This window comes from Pinus tabuliformis, chromosome 2_2 (genome assembly GCF_031772625.1).
Source record: "Pinus tabuliformis cultivar Carrire ecotype Pingquan chromosome 2_2, CPIR1, whole genome shotgun sequence".
Classification (NCBI taxonomy): Eukaryota; Viridiplantae; Streptophyta; class Pinopsida; order Pinales; family Pinaceae; genus Pinus; species Pinus tabuliformis.
Window position 1 is genome coordinate 634,310,248 of NC_142300.1, and position 15,458 is coordinate 634,325,705.

General features: G+C 42.2%; 1 protein-coding gene across 3 annotated transcripts in view; it reads right to left on the reverse strand.

Moving 5' to 3' along the window:
- Positions 1 to 15,458, reverse strand: part of LOC149194226 (putative LRR receptor-like serine/threonine-protein kinase At1g06840) — a 404,279-nt gene that overhangs the window by 220,338 nt on the left and 168,483 nt on the right. For all 3 annotated transcript variants that reach the window (XM_089407379.1, XM_089407380.1, XM_089407378.1), the window contains one exon: positions 2,236 to 2,310. In XM_089407379.1, coding sequence (XP_089263505.1) covers positions 2,236 to 2,310 — 75 coding nt within the window. The remainder of the gene's footprint in view (positions 1 to 2,235; positions 2,311 to 15,458) is intronic.

Sequence of the window (15,458 nt, forward strand, 5' to 3'; positions counted from 1 at the left end):
TCTTGCAATCCAAGGAGGGTATTTCCCTTTCCCAGTCCAAGTATGCCTGTGATATTCTACGCCATTTTCACATGGAAGACTGTAAGCCAGCCCCTTCTCCCTTTCAGTCTGGAGTCAAACTTTCAGTCACTTGTACTTCTCCTAAAGTTGATGCTACCTTATACCGTCAACTTGTAGGAAAACTTTTGTATCTAACCCATACTCGTCCTGACCTTTCCTTTGTTGTTGGCCTTGTTGCTCGGTTTATGCAAAACCCACATGAAAGTCATTGGAAAGCAGCTAAAAGAATACTTCGTTATGTTTGAGGTACAGTTCAGTTTGGGATTCATTACAGTGCCGAAGCAGCTCCTCTATTGGTTGGTTTCACTGATTCTGATTGGGCTGGTGACCCTGATGATCGGAAGTCTACTGCCGGTTATGTGTTCACTCTTGGTTCAGGACCTATTACATGGGCTTGCAAGAAACAGGGTGCCATTTCTCTTTCTTCAGCAGAAGCAAAGTATCGTGGTGCCGTAGAAGCTAGTAAGGAAGCCTTGTGGCTTCGTCAGATCCTGTCAGAGTTTGGCTTTCAGCAGCAGCATCCTACTACACTTTGGTGTGATAATCAAAGTGCCATTCAACTATGCAAAGATCCAGTCCAACATCAGCGCAGCAAACACATTGAACTGCACATGCACTTCATCAGAAAGCTCATTCACGACCATGTTCTTGAAGTGCAATATTGTTCAATAGATGATCAAGTTGCAGACATCTTTACAAAGGCTCTCACAGAGGCGAAGTTCACTAAAATTCTATTTATGCTTGGAGTTCAAGAAGTTGTCACTAAGGGGGGATAGGCTCTAGTGCCTCCTTCCTTCTCCTATTGCGGCATATTTGTAAATCCTTCAATCCTATCCCAAGTTGTTCTTAAGGGGGGATGTTAGGATATTCCGACACATAGGAAATAGTTAAGTACAACTTGGTCTAGTATAGGGTTAGGTAAAGTGTGTTTCTTTACTATGTACATTTTGTAACTTACAATCCGACGGTCACGATATGTAGTGATCCGACGGTTCATTCTCTCCTCAGTATTACCAACACTTGATCCGTGGCTTGACACCCGATTGGTCCATGATTTCTATTTAAAGCGCATGGAGGGTCATTTGTAGGGTAATCCGTCTATGAGAGAAGCTTCTGTAAATTTTCATTCTTTTATTAATAAATTGCCTGAAGTGGTCGCGTTGGCTCAGGCCGTGGACTGTTTCCCTCTTTGAGGGTTTTAACCACGTCAAAAATACTGGTGTATTGATCTGCGATCTGGTTGTGAGCGGTGTCCTTTGGTGTTCTGTTTGAGGAACTTACCCTGTAAATTCCTACATGGGAGACAGCTAGAATGGAGAGGTCAGGGATCAGGGTGATAGCCCCCACACTAAGTCATTGTCACAGTGTCTGTACCATCTGAGCGACAACAATTAACTTTTCCCACACTTAGGTGTACACTTAAGTGACAATAGGGCCCTTATTTGTAATATCATATCTTATCATTTTTACTCATATATTTATGTATTATTTATTTATCCTAATAGATATCTTTCTATTCCAAGTCATATGGGTATTTTATTCATGAGCCAAATATGATTGTCACGTGGATCCCAATAAATTTGGTTGAAATCCACATCAAAAGTGTCTATTCTTGGATTGACACACATTTGTAAAGTTGTTTGTTTTGATTAAGTGAAACACTTTGAACCTCCAACTTAACTAAGAAATTTAAACTTTTAATCTTGAAATGATGCCTTTGACTAGTGCTATGTTAAATATTTTTCAGAAATATGTATAATTCATGCCAAGGACGACAAAGATATTCCTTATTTCAAATGTTGGCTAAGGTCCCATCAGCCAGACGGATGTTTTCCCCTTACATTTCTCTTTAAGTAATATTTAAGAAAATATAAAGTAATCCAGGAAACATTTTCTTCAGAAAGCAAAAAATAACTTGCATTTCTTTTAAATAAAAAAACAATATTTATAAAATGCTCAAGTGAATTTCATTTCTCAAAATTAGAATATTCACACTACTCTTCAAGTATGTCACACTTCGTGCCAAGGAAAAGTAGACGATGCAAGAAACTCATCCATAATCAACTTTGTATCTCTTGGAAAAAAACAAAAATGAAATGGATATGGATGTGTTCATGATAATATCATAGCAATTGGAAACATCAATAATCCAGAATGAAGAGATAAACTACTTACAGTTTCAACAATTGTATCATGTTAACATATGAATGAGGAATCACACTATTTGTGAAGTGGTTGTTATCAAGTTGCCTGCCAAAGAACAAAGTGATATAAAATTTCATCAGTGAACCGAATTTTGCATATAATGCTTTTCTAATGTATTCTTCTTTGACATCTAATGCGTAAGCATGCCAACACAGAAAAATCGAACTACATTCAGAGAGCCACTACAAAGGACACTCAGACGGAATTACTTTTTAAGACTTACCAACTCAAATTGAAGTTGTCAGAGGCTTCAGAACTGCCCAAGAAAATCTAAAAATAGTGTATTGTTGGTTTATGGAACTTCTTTATCTTCAGTTAATTTGGTCTACAAAAAAATCATTCAGACATATTTTTCAATTGATTGAAAGAGTCTTTCTCTTTAAAACTGGGCAGCATGCCACATATTCCAATTAATTGAAAGAAGAACTCTGATTCGCCCCCGATTTAGTTGTTCCCAGTAACCCTATTCTCAGCTCTTGCATGCTTGTGCAAATGCACTGGACTATCCCAGCCTTCACTCTTCTCTATTGCTTGCCTTTACAAGTACTTTGAATACTCTAGTTCACAGGATATCAACGCAGTGTTAATATAGTTCTCTTCGACAAGCTTTTATTGGGATTCAAATGGAAGTCCAAATACCAATTTACAGGTGGACAGTCTCATCCCATGGTGTGCACATACCATCTACTTTTCAGAAAAAGGTGGAACTTTAAACAGATTTGAGTTTTCCTGGATGATCTCATTTGCCGTGAGGTGTTGTCATTCAGACATTTTCCCAATTCCAAAGATGAAGAACGTCCAAAAAAGTATTTTGTGGTCTATTTTTTCTCTCTCCTGCGATTTTTCAGAACTTTCGTTTTAAAATTTGTATGTGATGGACTGATATTGTTGAGATAAGTTGTCCTTGTGTTGTTGAATCTGATATTTAATTGATAAGGTAGACTACATAAATACAAGTTATTACTCACATTCTCTGACTGTGGTTCTAAATTTGAACCTTTTCCAGCCACAAAAAATGTTGAAACATGTATTCAAGGCCTATGTATTTTCCTTCTCTTCAATGATATTTCCAGGCTGTGCTTTGTCATTTTGTAATGTCCCCAATTAAGCTAGTTTTGTTAAGAAGAATTTCCATTTTTGCAAATTGGGTGTTGGGAGATATTTTGGGATGTAAACTTAGGAAAAATGGACGGAGAGAGTCCCCACATAATTTTTGGAGAAATGGAGGCCACCAACATTAGAGAAAAGGAAAAATTAAATTGGTAGTGAGATGTGGGGCTACCCAAAAGGGGAATTCGAACCCCTTAGGAAAATCGAGCTAGGGAGAAGGAGGTCGAATTGGTGGGGTCCACAAGAATAGAAAAGGGGGCAGTAAAGATAAATGGAAGGAAGAGGCGTCATTTTGGGGCCTTTGGCAAATTGAATTTATGATGTAGAGTACTCTTGAGCTGCTTAGCCAAGACTCCAAGTGTTGCTTAGCACAAGCAGATTTCCAAGCGGAAACCTTAGCGCTTTCTTCGGTGGACTTAGAGTGCCATCCTAGGAGAGAATTTCAGAACTTAGTGGGAAGAGATTTGTTGGAGTTCGTGGGTCATATCAGCTCTTGCTTCAACCAGTTTGAGCTTACAGGAGGACACAGTAGCAGAATTCGTTCCACTGAGTTAAGGGGCTTCAAGGGGAGTTCTGGCCAGCGAATTTAGGAGAAATCTCCTTGAGGGTGGACCAGGGTTTTTGAAGAATCTCAGGGATGGAGGTTGCTGCTTCAGAGAGAGCCAAATTCACCAATTTAGGGCTTGCACGGAGGTATTGTTGGGCAGAATTCGTGGGGCAGAATCCACCTCATTTGTGTTGGGTTTGTGGAGGAATTTCACTCATATCTTCCGAAGGAGAATTGCAGGGCAATCCTACAACCAATTGAGGAAGGATTTGTGGTATATTCAACAATAGTAGATTGCGGGGAACGCAAAACCAGGAAAGGAAGGCATAGCACCAAATTTGGGTAATTTTAGGAGGTTAGAATTAGCCTAAATCATTTATGGGTTTGTTGGACTATCCTCAAGGGGTCTGCTCCCGATTTTGCAGAATTTTTGGAGTTTTGGTGCCCCAAACAACAAAAAATTTCTGTAGTTATTTGGCAGCCAGTTGGGAGGAGTGAGCTTAAATTTTGGATCCTGGGTGATTGGTAAAATTTGCCCAAACTATTTCTAGGTTTTAGTGGGTTTTATGTGCGGAGACTCCAACGAAAATTGCAGAAATTTCTGGAAACTTTTGAGGGGTCAAATACAGGATTGTTTCTAGTTCCAGCAACAATTTACACTAGGCAGGGCGCAGTTTCTTCTCGGAGCTTTTCTGGCCCTTAGAGCCATTGATTTGACACCTGGTTTTGGCCTTGCTTGCTATAGAAAGCCCAGGTTTCTCTTATCACAATTATTGTACTCATAATTATTTTATTAATACAATGACTTAGATCTTTTGCCAACATTTGAATGTTTATTTGTGTATGGCTATGCAAGCTTGAATTTTATAGTTGTAGGTAGTTCTTTGCTTCTATTATCTACTGTATTTTTCGTTTGGAATATTACAGTGGTACCAGAGCATGATCTTGGCTAGCTATGAGGAAGCTAGCAAGATCATGGAGGCCTTGGCCATGCAACATAATGACTAGTGAATTTATGGGCACTCTAATGACATAGAAAGGGGAGAGTACACAGAGGATCATGAAGTTGATGAGGTAGAACTGACAATTGAGGAGGTAAAACCAACAAGTCCTAGAGAGGATGCAACAAATGATGTGAACGTTGAGACATACCCAACAGAGAAGCCATGTGCATGCACGCGCAATCCAACAAAACAACACCCATGGTCAGCCTAGCCAACCTACCATGCCTCATTTTTTGGATGAACCGGAGAAGGGGAGGGAACCTGACACCTTTGTAGATTTGAGGAGGTCCTTCATGGATAGGATTGATGAGTATGAGGCATTGGACCCTAGGATCAGGAGGGCTTTCTCGTTTGAGGAGCATAGAGGAGGACAGTTAGAGGATGAGACCAGGAGGCGATTTTGCAAGTGGAGATCTGGTTTTAGACATCAGGAGCCTAAGGAGGAGGCTAAGCATGAGGTTGAGTGCATGCAAGGTTGTGAGGAGCACGTAGATACACCCAATGTGACACAGGGGCCACCTTTGTGGGAGTTTCCCTTGGTAGCCCCATTGAAACATTGGTGGAGACCGCTGAGCACGCACCCATAGGACCATCCATCGATAAGGTGCCAGTAGGTACAAAGGTACCCAAAGTTGTGACAGAGTTCCCAGACGACAACTACCTATAGCAACATGGAGATCACCTTGAGGAGCATGAGCTAGATGAGGATGTTGTGCCTAAGGAGCTACCTATGGTGGGGCAGCTCAGGACTCCTGTTGAGCCCATGATGGAGGAGGACAAGCAATCATCTTTTGGGATAGACACTAATTTTGAGTAGACATATACACAGATCGTCAGCAGAGTTGTAGTACCTCCAGACAACATCTCTCTTCAGGCCTGTTACCACTCAAAATAGCAGGGATCCTAGGAGGGGATCCTATAGAACAACTACTAGGTCAAAGGGCAACAACCGAGTGATAGCCCAATGCCACCTCAGCTAAGGCTCCCTGCTCTTTACGTACTTTCACCGATGGGAGGAGACGTGATATAAGAGGAATCACAATGATGAATGGATAAATGGTTGGATAAGGAGTGATTCCTAAAGCCTATTCACAAGAGAGACTCAATTAAACAGCTTAATTGCTTGAGAAGCAAGTTGATGAGCTCCCTAAGAAGGGTTGTGAGGATACCTTGGCCTAGGGTTGGAGGATACGCCTTGACAAGGGGCTTCCTAGACTTAATGAACCTTATGGAGAAATGGATTTTATGTAGTCCTTGTGGAATTTGAGTTATACAGTTGCGAGACCATAGGGAACCCACGTGGACCCAAACTAGGTCAAGGGTATGGAGTTGATTGACAAAAGAGGGACTTGACCTAATTAGGGAGGAAAAGAGGATCAAATGAAAAATTTTCTTTGAGGTTTGAATTCAATGATCCTAATGAGAACACTAGCCAAGGGAAAACTAGGGCAAGAAATGGTCCTCGAGGTAGCGCCTGCTATATCTCGTGATCCCATCATTGGATTTGCTTCCAATTTGGAGGGCCTCTAGAGAAAACCTCAATGCAGTTGTGGACCAAACATCGAAGCGTTTGTATGGCTAGATTGTGAGATAATTGATACCCTAGGTGAACTATGTAGACTAGGCCTAAAAAGAGAGAGAGGTGAAAAGAATAAGCGTTGAAAACGATCACCAATGAAGGATTGGTGCCTTGTCCTTTGGGAGAGATGGAGTCAAGTAGAATCTATGGTTGGGGAAGAATTCAGCCAATCAAGGAGGCCTTCAACAACTTCGCATGACATTTAGAGCATGAGAACAACGACTACAAGGACTTTATACTTCGATTTGCCATAAATGATGAGTGATCGAGATGTATTTAACAAAAATTATCTCTAGGAACATTCACCCATTCAAACATGGCCCATGACATGATGCAACGCTATAAAGAACAAAAATTCCCACAATTTCATATAGAACAGTAGTAAATTTTAAACTTCTATAGCGAAAACCCTAGCAACATCCATGTGACAAAAGTAAATGAAAAGAATAAGCATTAAAAGAGTACTTACATGTATAAAAGAGTATATCTAATCACCAAGTTATGCCAATAATGAAGCTCCAAGAAAAGAGAGAGATATCCAAACATCAAAATTCATCCATTACATCCAAAATCCTCCTCCAAAAGGAATAGCGAAAATCTCACAAGAGATAAGAACCCAATCCAAGTGATGATGATCAAAATGATTCATCTCACTTCTATTTATACACACTCTAATGAATTCGATTTAGCTAAATTGACCTAATTTAGCCCCAAAAATAAAATAATGTGCATAATAACAATAATTTTGGTGACAAGCCCACCAAATAGCTCAATAATGTAAAGATAAGCCTCTCAAGAGGGTCGAATGATCAACAAAGTGAGTCGTTGGGCCTTTGAGGAGGCCTAATGAAGTCCAAGGGGTGCCATGATGTAGAAATGAACTCCAAACATAGTGGACAAGGGGTTGGCCCCTTGTTTTTCAATCAAGAACCTATTGTGCTCCCAAGTGGGTGTGGGGGCATAAGGACATCCTTGTTGGTCTCCAAGTGGATCAAAAATGCCTATAGACAATCTATAAGGGCTAGAATGGTGATGTAAGCCCGCCCTCTGCAGCGGGAGACATACTCTAGACTCTGGAACATTTGCCAAGTGTATGGTGCAAGTGTGGAGCCGACTAGGAATGGTGAACCAAGTGCATCATCCTCATCCAAAAAGGTAGAACATGGGTAATCAATGATCAGTGTTGGGTATCCATGAATTAATGTTTGCTATGGCAGAGGCCCATGGCTCTCAATGGTCACCCTACAAGTGCCAATGTGGCCCTCTATAGGGCTAGTGTTGATTTTTGGCAGCATTAGATGTGCTCTAGCCATGAAAATTGGTGGAGAGGCTAAGGCACATAAGATCTCCAAGACCCAAAAATCGTTTGGGGAAATTCCACCCAGATGGAGAGAGATTAAAAGAAATAATATTTTTAATGGGTTTCCTAAGTATAAACTTAAGAAAATTAAAATATTAATGTGTATTAATATAATATGGGTGAGAAAGTTCTAAATAACAAGGATCAAGCCAGATCTGATCTTAGCTGTTGATTAGGCACTTAATCTCGGTCGTTGAATCATCAACAAGAAAAGTATAAGAGGAAGCTTGAGGGTCAGTTGGAGACACACCAAGACACCAAGTCGATCAAGAATTTGATTTTTTGGAGCAGGGTTTGCTGAGAAATCGAGTTAGTGATATGTTGCAGTGAGGGGAAGTTCGACAGAAGGCTGAGGATATATCAGAGAGACAGAGAAAGTGTCGGAGAGATAGCACAGAGCTTAGGAAGGCTGACGCAGAGGCTAAGGAGGCCAGTGCAAAAGACGCAGAGGCTGCGCAGAGGCTAGTAAAGCTAACACTGGGCTGAAGAGGCAGTGCTGAGGAATTTTTGTGGGGCACACTGGGAGCTAAGAAGCAGACGCAGATTTGTAGAGGGTGATGCAGTTCTGAAAGGAAGCTTAGAGCAGCTTTCATTGTCCAGCTAAGGAACTGTCGAAGTTGCTGTGGAATCAATAATCAGTTGTTGATCAACCGTAATATCTGTCTCCTAGGAGAGGTACTTCTTCCAAGGAAAATCTCTGAAGGGTGAGCCATTTTTGGCACCCTAGTTGTATTCAAAAACTGCATAATAATAAAACCCTCATATCTGTTGCACTGGTTGTCCCGCATTGGGTTTTTCTGGGGACGATTGTCCAAAAATAATGGTGTCCATTTTTTGTGACTCAGTTATTTCAGTTTTTGATCTGTATATGTATTAAGGTTGCATTCGTGTTTATTTCAGTATTTATATTTATAAATAACTTGTTGATGGAAAGAACAAGTAGGAGATAATAAACCAAATAATGTAGTAGGGATTTCTAATGTGTCAGACTTAGAAATTTCAACATGGTATCAGAGCGATTGCAAATCACAGGAGGACTAAAGACACTAGCAGAAGAAATCTGCGGATTTGTAGTAGAGAAGCAATTGTCCCGAGAAACAATGTTGTTCCAAAGCTGAAGAGGTAAGAGGAGTGCCGCAGTAGGGTGACACGGAGGCTCACGCAGAGCCTGCGTCAGCATTCTCAGCCAGGAGAAAGGCCAATGCAAAGGGAAGGGGGGGGCAGATCAGGCCTACACAGTGCCCGGTCATCTTTCTCAGTTAGGAAAGATCAACGCTAAGGCCAGGAGGAGTTGATCCAGCTCTCGCTGTGATTGCGCAGAGCCAGAAGGGCTCATATTCTTCAATTGTCGGGCTAAGGGAGCTGTATAGATTGTGATTTGAGGAGCTGGTGGGATGTTGTTTCTCTCTGTGCAGAATAGTGTCTAAGGAGATGGAACCAAGGTAGAAGGAAGCACTACCTCGATGGATTTCTAGCTAAGAAATTTAGATCCGAGTTGCAGCAGCAAAGGGGGATTGGAGAGGAGTGATTCGACAGTTGGCGGGAGGATTTCCAGGAGGGAAGTCAAGACTCAGAGGGAATCTAGAAGAAGAGCAGAGATGGCAGTGAACGGATTGAGGGATCAAGACAGATTGGACGGGGCTTCCAATTTTGTCATCTGGAAGGCCAGGATCCTGGAAATCCTGGATAAACATCGCATCAAGGACTATGCCTTGAGAACCATAACTATCCCAGTTGACCCTAATGCTAATGAGAAGTATGAGGAGGCCTAGGCAAAGGAGAAATGCATGATCCTAGACAAGGTCAAGGATCATGTCATACCACATATTACTGAGAAGAACACAGCAAGAGAAATGTGGGAGACCCTGACCACCTTATACCAGGGCTCTTCCGTGCAACGAAAGATGTTATTGAAGAATCAGCTGAGGCCATATCAAATGCAGAAAGGAGAGGAGATAGATCACTTCCTCCTCAGGTTGCAAGGAATTCGTAACAAGCTTACTTCCATGGGGTCTACACCGGATCCAAAGTTTATGGTCAAGACTACTCTAAATGCAGTCTTCGAGGACTGGGAGATGTTTTTCCAAAGAATTTTGGGCAAAACGACTCTCCCCAGTTGGGAAGAGATGTGGGTAGCTCTTCGACAGGAAGAGATCAGGAGGTTGACCAAGGCGGGGAGTAGTGGTAAGGGAGTTCGAGTCAAGAAAGAGGAGGAGGAGGATGCAAATCCAGCATCTAAGGGAGAGCAAGGGAAGAGGAATAAGGACATCTCCAAGGTGAAGTGCTTCAACTGTGTGGAGTTGGGACATTATGCATCTCAATGCCCCAGGAAGAAAGGAAAGGGAGAAGCTTCCGACAAAAAGGTGGCTCCAGCAAAGGCGAAGAAGGATGTCGAGAGTGATGACAATTATGCCATGAGTGCTTATGCACCTCTAGAGAAGAGGTGGGGAGACAAAGTTGTAGTCGAGAACAATACATGCAGGGGCAGGATCCTTGAGGTGCCCAAACTCTTGGATCACATCTGTCTACGAGAGCCCTTAAAGACAGTAGCATGATGACAAGTGTCGGGTGGAGCAAGATGTGATGGAGCAGCAAGGCAGTGCCAGAGTGTAGAAATCTGAGGCAACGCAATGGAGGTTGCAACAGTGCGAGAGGCACAAAGGTGTTTGCAGCAACGTAGTGGCAGCAGAAGGAGCACAAGATAGCAGCAGAGGTAGCTTTAGCATCACAAGGCTTCTAGACTGACCAAGATGTCAAAGTTTGGGTGAAGTCAGTTACTTACTTCTCGGTAACTGAGTTGCAGTGCAGCAGTTAGGAGTGGTAGTGCTATGGGCAGGATGAGGCAGCATTTTGAGAATGAGCTACAATACAAATGTAGTAGTCGCAGTTGTAGTGTCAGGGGCAGCAGTACAGGAAGAAGCAGTGTGGGGGATGTGAGGCAGCAGGCTAAGCATCAGCACATGTACCGATGTGGAGGATTAGTGTGATGTTTCTGTGGTGAAGCATTACTAGAACACATTCCTCGCTAAGAGGGAGCATTTATTTTTGGTACCATTGGATGTTCTCCAGCCATGAAAATTGGTGGAGAGGCTAAGGCCAATGGGATCTCCAAGACCCAGAAATCGTTTGGGGAAATTCCACCCAGATGGAGCGATATTAAAATAATTAATATTTTTAATGGGGTACCAAATTATAAACTTAGGAAAACTAAAATATTAATGTGTATTAATATAATATGGGTGAGAAAGTTCTAAATAACGAGGATCAAGCTAGATCTAATCTTAGCCGTTGATTAGGGACTTAATCTCAGTCATTGAATCATCAACCGAAAAAGTATAAGAGGAGCCTTCAGGGTCAGTTAGAGACACACCAAGACACCAAGTTGATCAAGAATTCGATTTTCTGGGGCAGGGTTTGCTGAGAAATCAAGTTAATGATTTGTTGGAGTGAGGGGCAATTGAACAAAAGGCTGAGGATACATATCAGAGAAGCAGAGAAAGTGTCGGAGAGACAACATAGAGCATAGGAAGGCTGACGCACAAGCTAAGGAGGCCAGCGCAGAAGATGCAAAGGGCTTAGAGGCTGACGCAGACATAGCAGAGACTGCGCAGAGGCTAGCAGAGCTGACTCTAGGCTGAAGAGGCAGCACTCAGGAATTTTCGTGGGGTAGACTAGTAGCTGAGAGGCAGACACAGAGCCGTAGAGAGTGACGCAGTCCTGAAAGGAAGCTTGCAGCAGCTTTCGTTGTCCAGCTAAGTAACTGTCCAAGTTGTTGTGGGATCAATCATCCGGTTGTTGATCAGCTGGAATATCTATCTTCAAGGAGAGGTACTTCTGCCAAGGAAAATCTCTAAAGGGTGAGCCATTTCTGGAACCCTAGTTATATTCAGAAACTGCATAATATTAAAACCCTCATATTTGCTGCACTGGTTGTCCCGCATTAGATTTTTTCGGGGATGATTGTCCAAAACTAATGGTGTCCCTTGTGTGATTGTCTTAGTGATTTTAGTTGCTGATCTGTATATGTGTTAAGGTTGCATTTGTGTTTATTTCTGTATTTATATTTATAAATAACTTGTTAATGGAAAGAACAAGTAGGAGATAATAAACCAGATAATGCAGTAGGGATTTTTGATGTGTCAAACTTGGAAATTGCAATAGCTAGGACCCCGTATAGGGAGACCAAGTCCCAAATGAAGACCTGCCTAGAATCCTGCATAATATCCAATGCATCCCCTTGCCCTCCAATACACCAATTCATTAGAATAATCAAGTAATAAAGCTTACAAGTTATGGGATCAATGGAACACTTCATGGTGGCATGCCCTTCCATATTGGGCTTTGACATGTACAAGAGTCTCCAAGCTCAATTGGGGGTTAACCAAGGACCCTATTAGGCGGCTTCAACCTCTAAAGGGGGTGACATGTATATGATATATCCCTCTAGTGGAAGGTGGCTAATGATATAGTAATGGAACAGAGTGGGGATTAGGGGAAACATCCAGACCACATGTCATGGCACAAGGGCAGTTATAACAAAGGAAGCCTACACCTGGGTATATGAGTGTAGAAGGGAGCAAATCGGGGTACATGAGTTACTCCTGCCCTTGTTTTTCCACCCTTCGTCATATGTGTTTTTCCTTTAAATGTTTTATCTTCATAACTACTAGGGACTCCATGGGATGGACAGCATGATGTGTAATATGTAGGGGTGGATACCCCCTTGAGGTGGGGTGGTTCATCACCCACCAAGGGTTGGAACAATCATGGGTTCCTTGATGATGGAGAGAACTCATGAGGGCTCATAGGAACCAGGGTGATGGCCATGAATAAGGGGTAGAGGTCATGTTTGGCTTTTGCCCATGTGTTAAATTTGTGTGCCCCGGCCATCTTTTGCATTTTGTGGTACATTTCTTGTTGAGAGTGGCCAAATTATGCTTTTTATTTTATTTTTAACCTACATTAACCTCCGGGGCATTGTTCTAGGCCCGACCCAAGGTGTGGACAAAGCAAGGGGGACGCTAACCCTATGTGGACCTGAATGGGAAAGGAGATGAATGGGGCTAAAATGAGTGGAAGGGGAAGTAATGTAGGTGGTATCGAGAAGCGGGACCATGCAACCAAAATCAAGATTTCCCATGTAGTGCCAACCCTAAAGTTAATGGTCAGTAAAGGAGATCCCACAGGACTAGGATACAAGGGTAACCACAAAATTAGGCAATGGAGACAAGAATACAAACCTAACCCACTCTTTCTGCCGAATCCCCCACCAATCCATGCCCAAAAGTGCCCATGAAAAGTAAACAAAATTACTCAACCAAACTAATGAAAAGTCATACCGTTGGGGTTGGGAGGCCCACCTTCAAACATACATTCATAATAGATGGGCGAAGGACCTCCTGGTTGGCTTAGGTGGTGAAGGAAATGGCACATCAAGCTATATGGGGATTGCAAGGGGCTGCTGCTTGTCACTGAGGACCATCTGGGAGAAAAATTTTCTCTTATGCATACTACCCACAGGTGGTGGGTAACATCTGGCTCCAAATGGGACATGAGCTCTTGAAACGGTGTCCAAATCTACTTGGACGAGAGGTCATGAGAACACCAACAATCTCTTGGTACCAGAGACCTGTTACCATCACATATCAAAGACCAAGCACATGAGGCAGCATGTTTTTGTGGTGTCTTATGATCACCCATGCTTAGTATTAGGTCATATAAATCAACAAGAAAGAAAAATCTTTTTCAATGCAAGTTTAATCTAAATGCAACTAATCTATCATGATAATATCATATGATGTTAGCTCTAATACGAAAATCAGCATGCAATGCATCCTACCCTAGCATGCCTATAGTAAGGCTAATACTAAGTGTAATCATAGAGCCAGTGCAACCAACATATCATCATTTTAATATATATATGCATGCTAGTATGATTCCTCATGTAGCGAATCCCAATGCAAATGCACACACAATCATGTCGAGGATGAGGGAGGTGGGAGGTGAGAAAATATGATCTCCATTAGAGGTAAAAGGAAGCCCTTAGAGAAGGAAAATATGCCAATTGAGAAGTGTGGGGTTTCCCTCAAGAGATCAATTTCTCAAGAAAGCAGCGCAATAGTTGCCAGAGAAGTGATCTAGGTGATTTCTTGTAGTGAGAGGCAGGGATAGTTTCCGGAGGAAGTTTTCATGATCCGAAGAGTACAAGGCAGAAAGGGTATAAAGACGTCCAAAGAGGCTAATGCAGGGCTACGCAGAGCTACACTGTGGCAATGCAAATTTTAGAGGGAGTCTGAAATTATGCTGAGGAATAGTGGGGATCTAGTGCTGGAGCCGGGGTGTCAGACCGGGAGGCCAAAGGGCCGAAGTTTCCAGCTAGTAGAGGATCGAGAGGAGGTGCAACGCGGTCCTAGTAGTAGTGACGCAGTAACTACATGGGTGTGAAGCAGTACCACGCAGAGGCAGTGCAGAGGCTCATCACCAGCGCAGATTAGTGTCGAATCTTCTAGTGACAGGGTGAGATCATCTAACTATCTTTTTCCCAGTTAGATCTCTATATAGGATTGCTAGTTTGGGCAGCCAAAGCATTATATTAAAAAACTACTGCATAATAATACAAACCCTCAACTGCTACACCGGTTTTCCTGCATCGGGTTTTTCCAGGGACATTTGTCCAAAAACAACAGTGTCCATTGTGTGTTGTGTATTTCTTCTTGCTCAGTTCTGCTTTTTGCATATAATTTAATTAGTGTAGGTTGTAGTGTATTGGTTTTGATATTTATTGTAGAACACAATAAATAATTTGTTCAGTTATTTAAAAAATATAAGAAACTTAATTAGTTGTTGAAGTAGAAATTTGGGTCTCCGAATTTCCACACCCAACAACAACGCCAAAATGTTACCTCTCAAACTAGTAGGGGTCCTAAGAGGGGATCCTATAGAACAACTACTAGGTCAAGGGGCAACAACGGAGCGATAACCCAATATCACCTAAATTAATGCTCCCTTCTCTTTACGAACTTTAACCAATGGGGCAAGACCTAATATAAGAGGAATCACAATGATGAATCGATCAATGATTGAATAAGGAGTGATTCCTAAAGCCTATTCACAAGAGAGACTCAATTAAATAGCTTGCTTGAGAAGTAAGGTGATGGGCTCTCTAATAAGGGCTAGGAGGATACCTTGGCCTAGGGTTGGAGGATATGCCTTGATAAGGGGCTTCCTAGACTTAAGTAACATTATGGAGAAATGGATTTTATGTAGTCCTTGTGGAATTTGAGTTATAAAGTTGCAAGACCATAGGGAACCGAGGTGGACCCAAACTAGGTCAAGGGTATGCAGTGGATCAACCAAAAAGGGACTTGACCTAATTAGGGAGGAGAAGAGGATCAAAGGACAAATTTTCTTTGAGGTTTGAATTCAATGATCCTAATGAGGAAACTAGCCTAGGGAAAACTAGGGCAAGAAATGGTCCTCGAGCTATGGCTTCCTCTATCTCGATATCCCACCATCGGATTTGCTTCAAATTTGGAGGGCCTATAGAGCAAACCTCGGAACAATTGTGCACCAAAAATCGAAGTGCTTGGATGG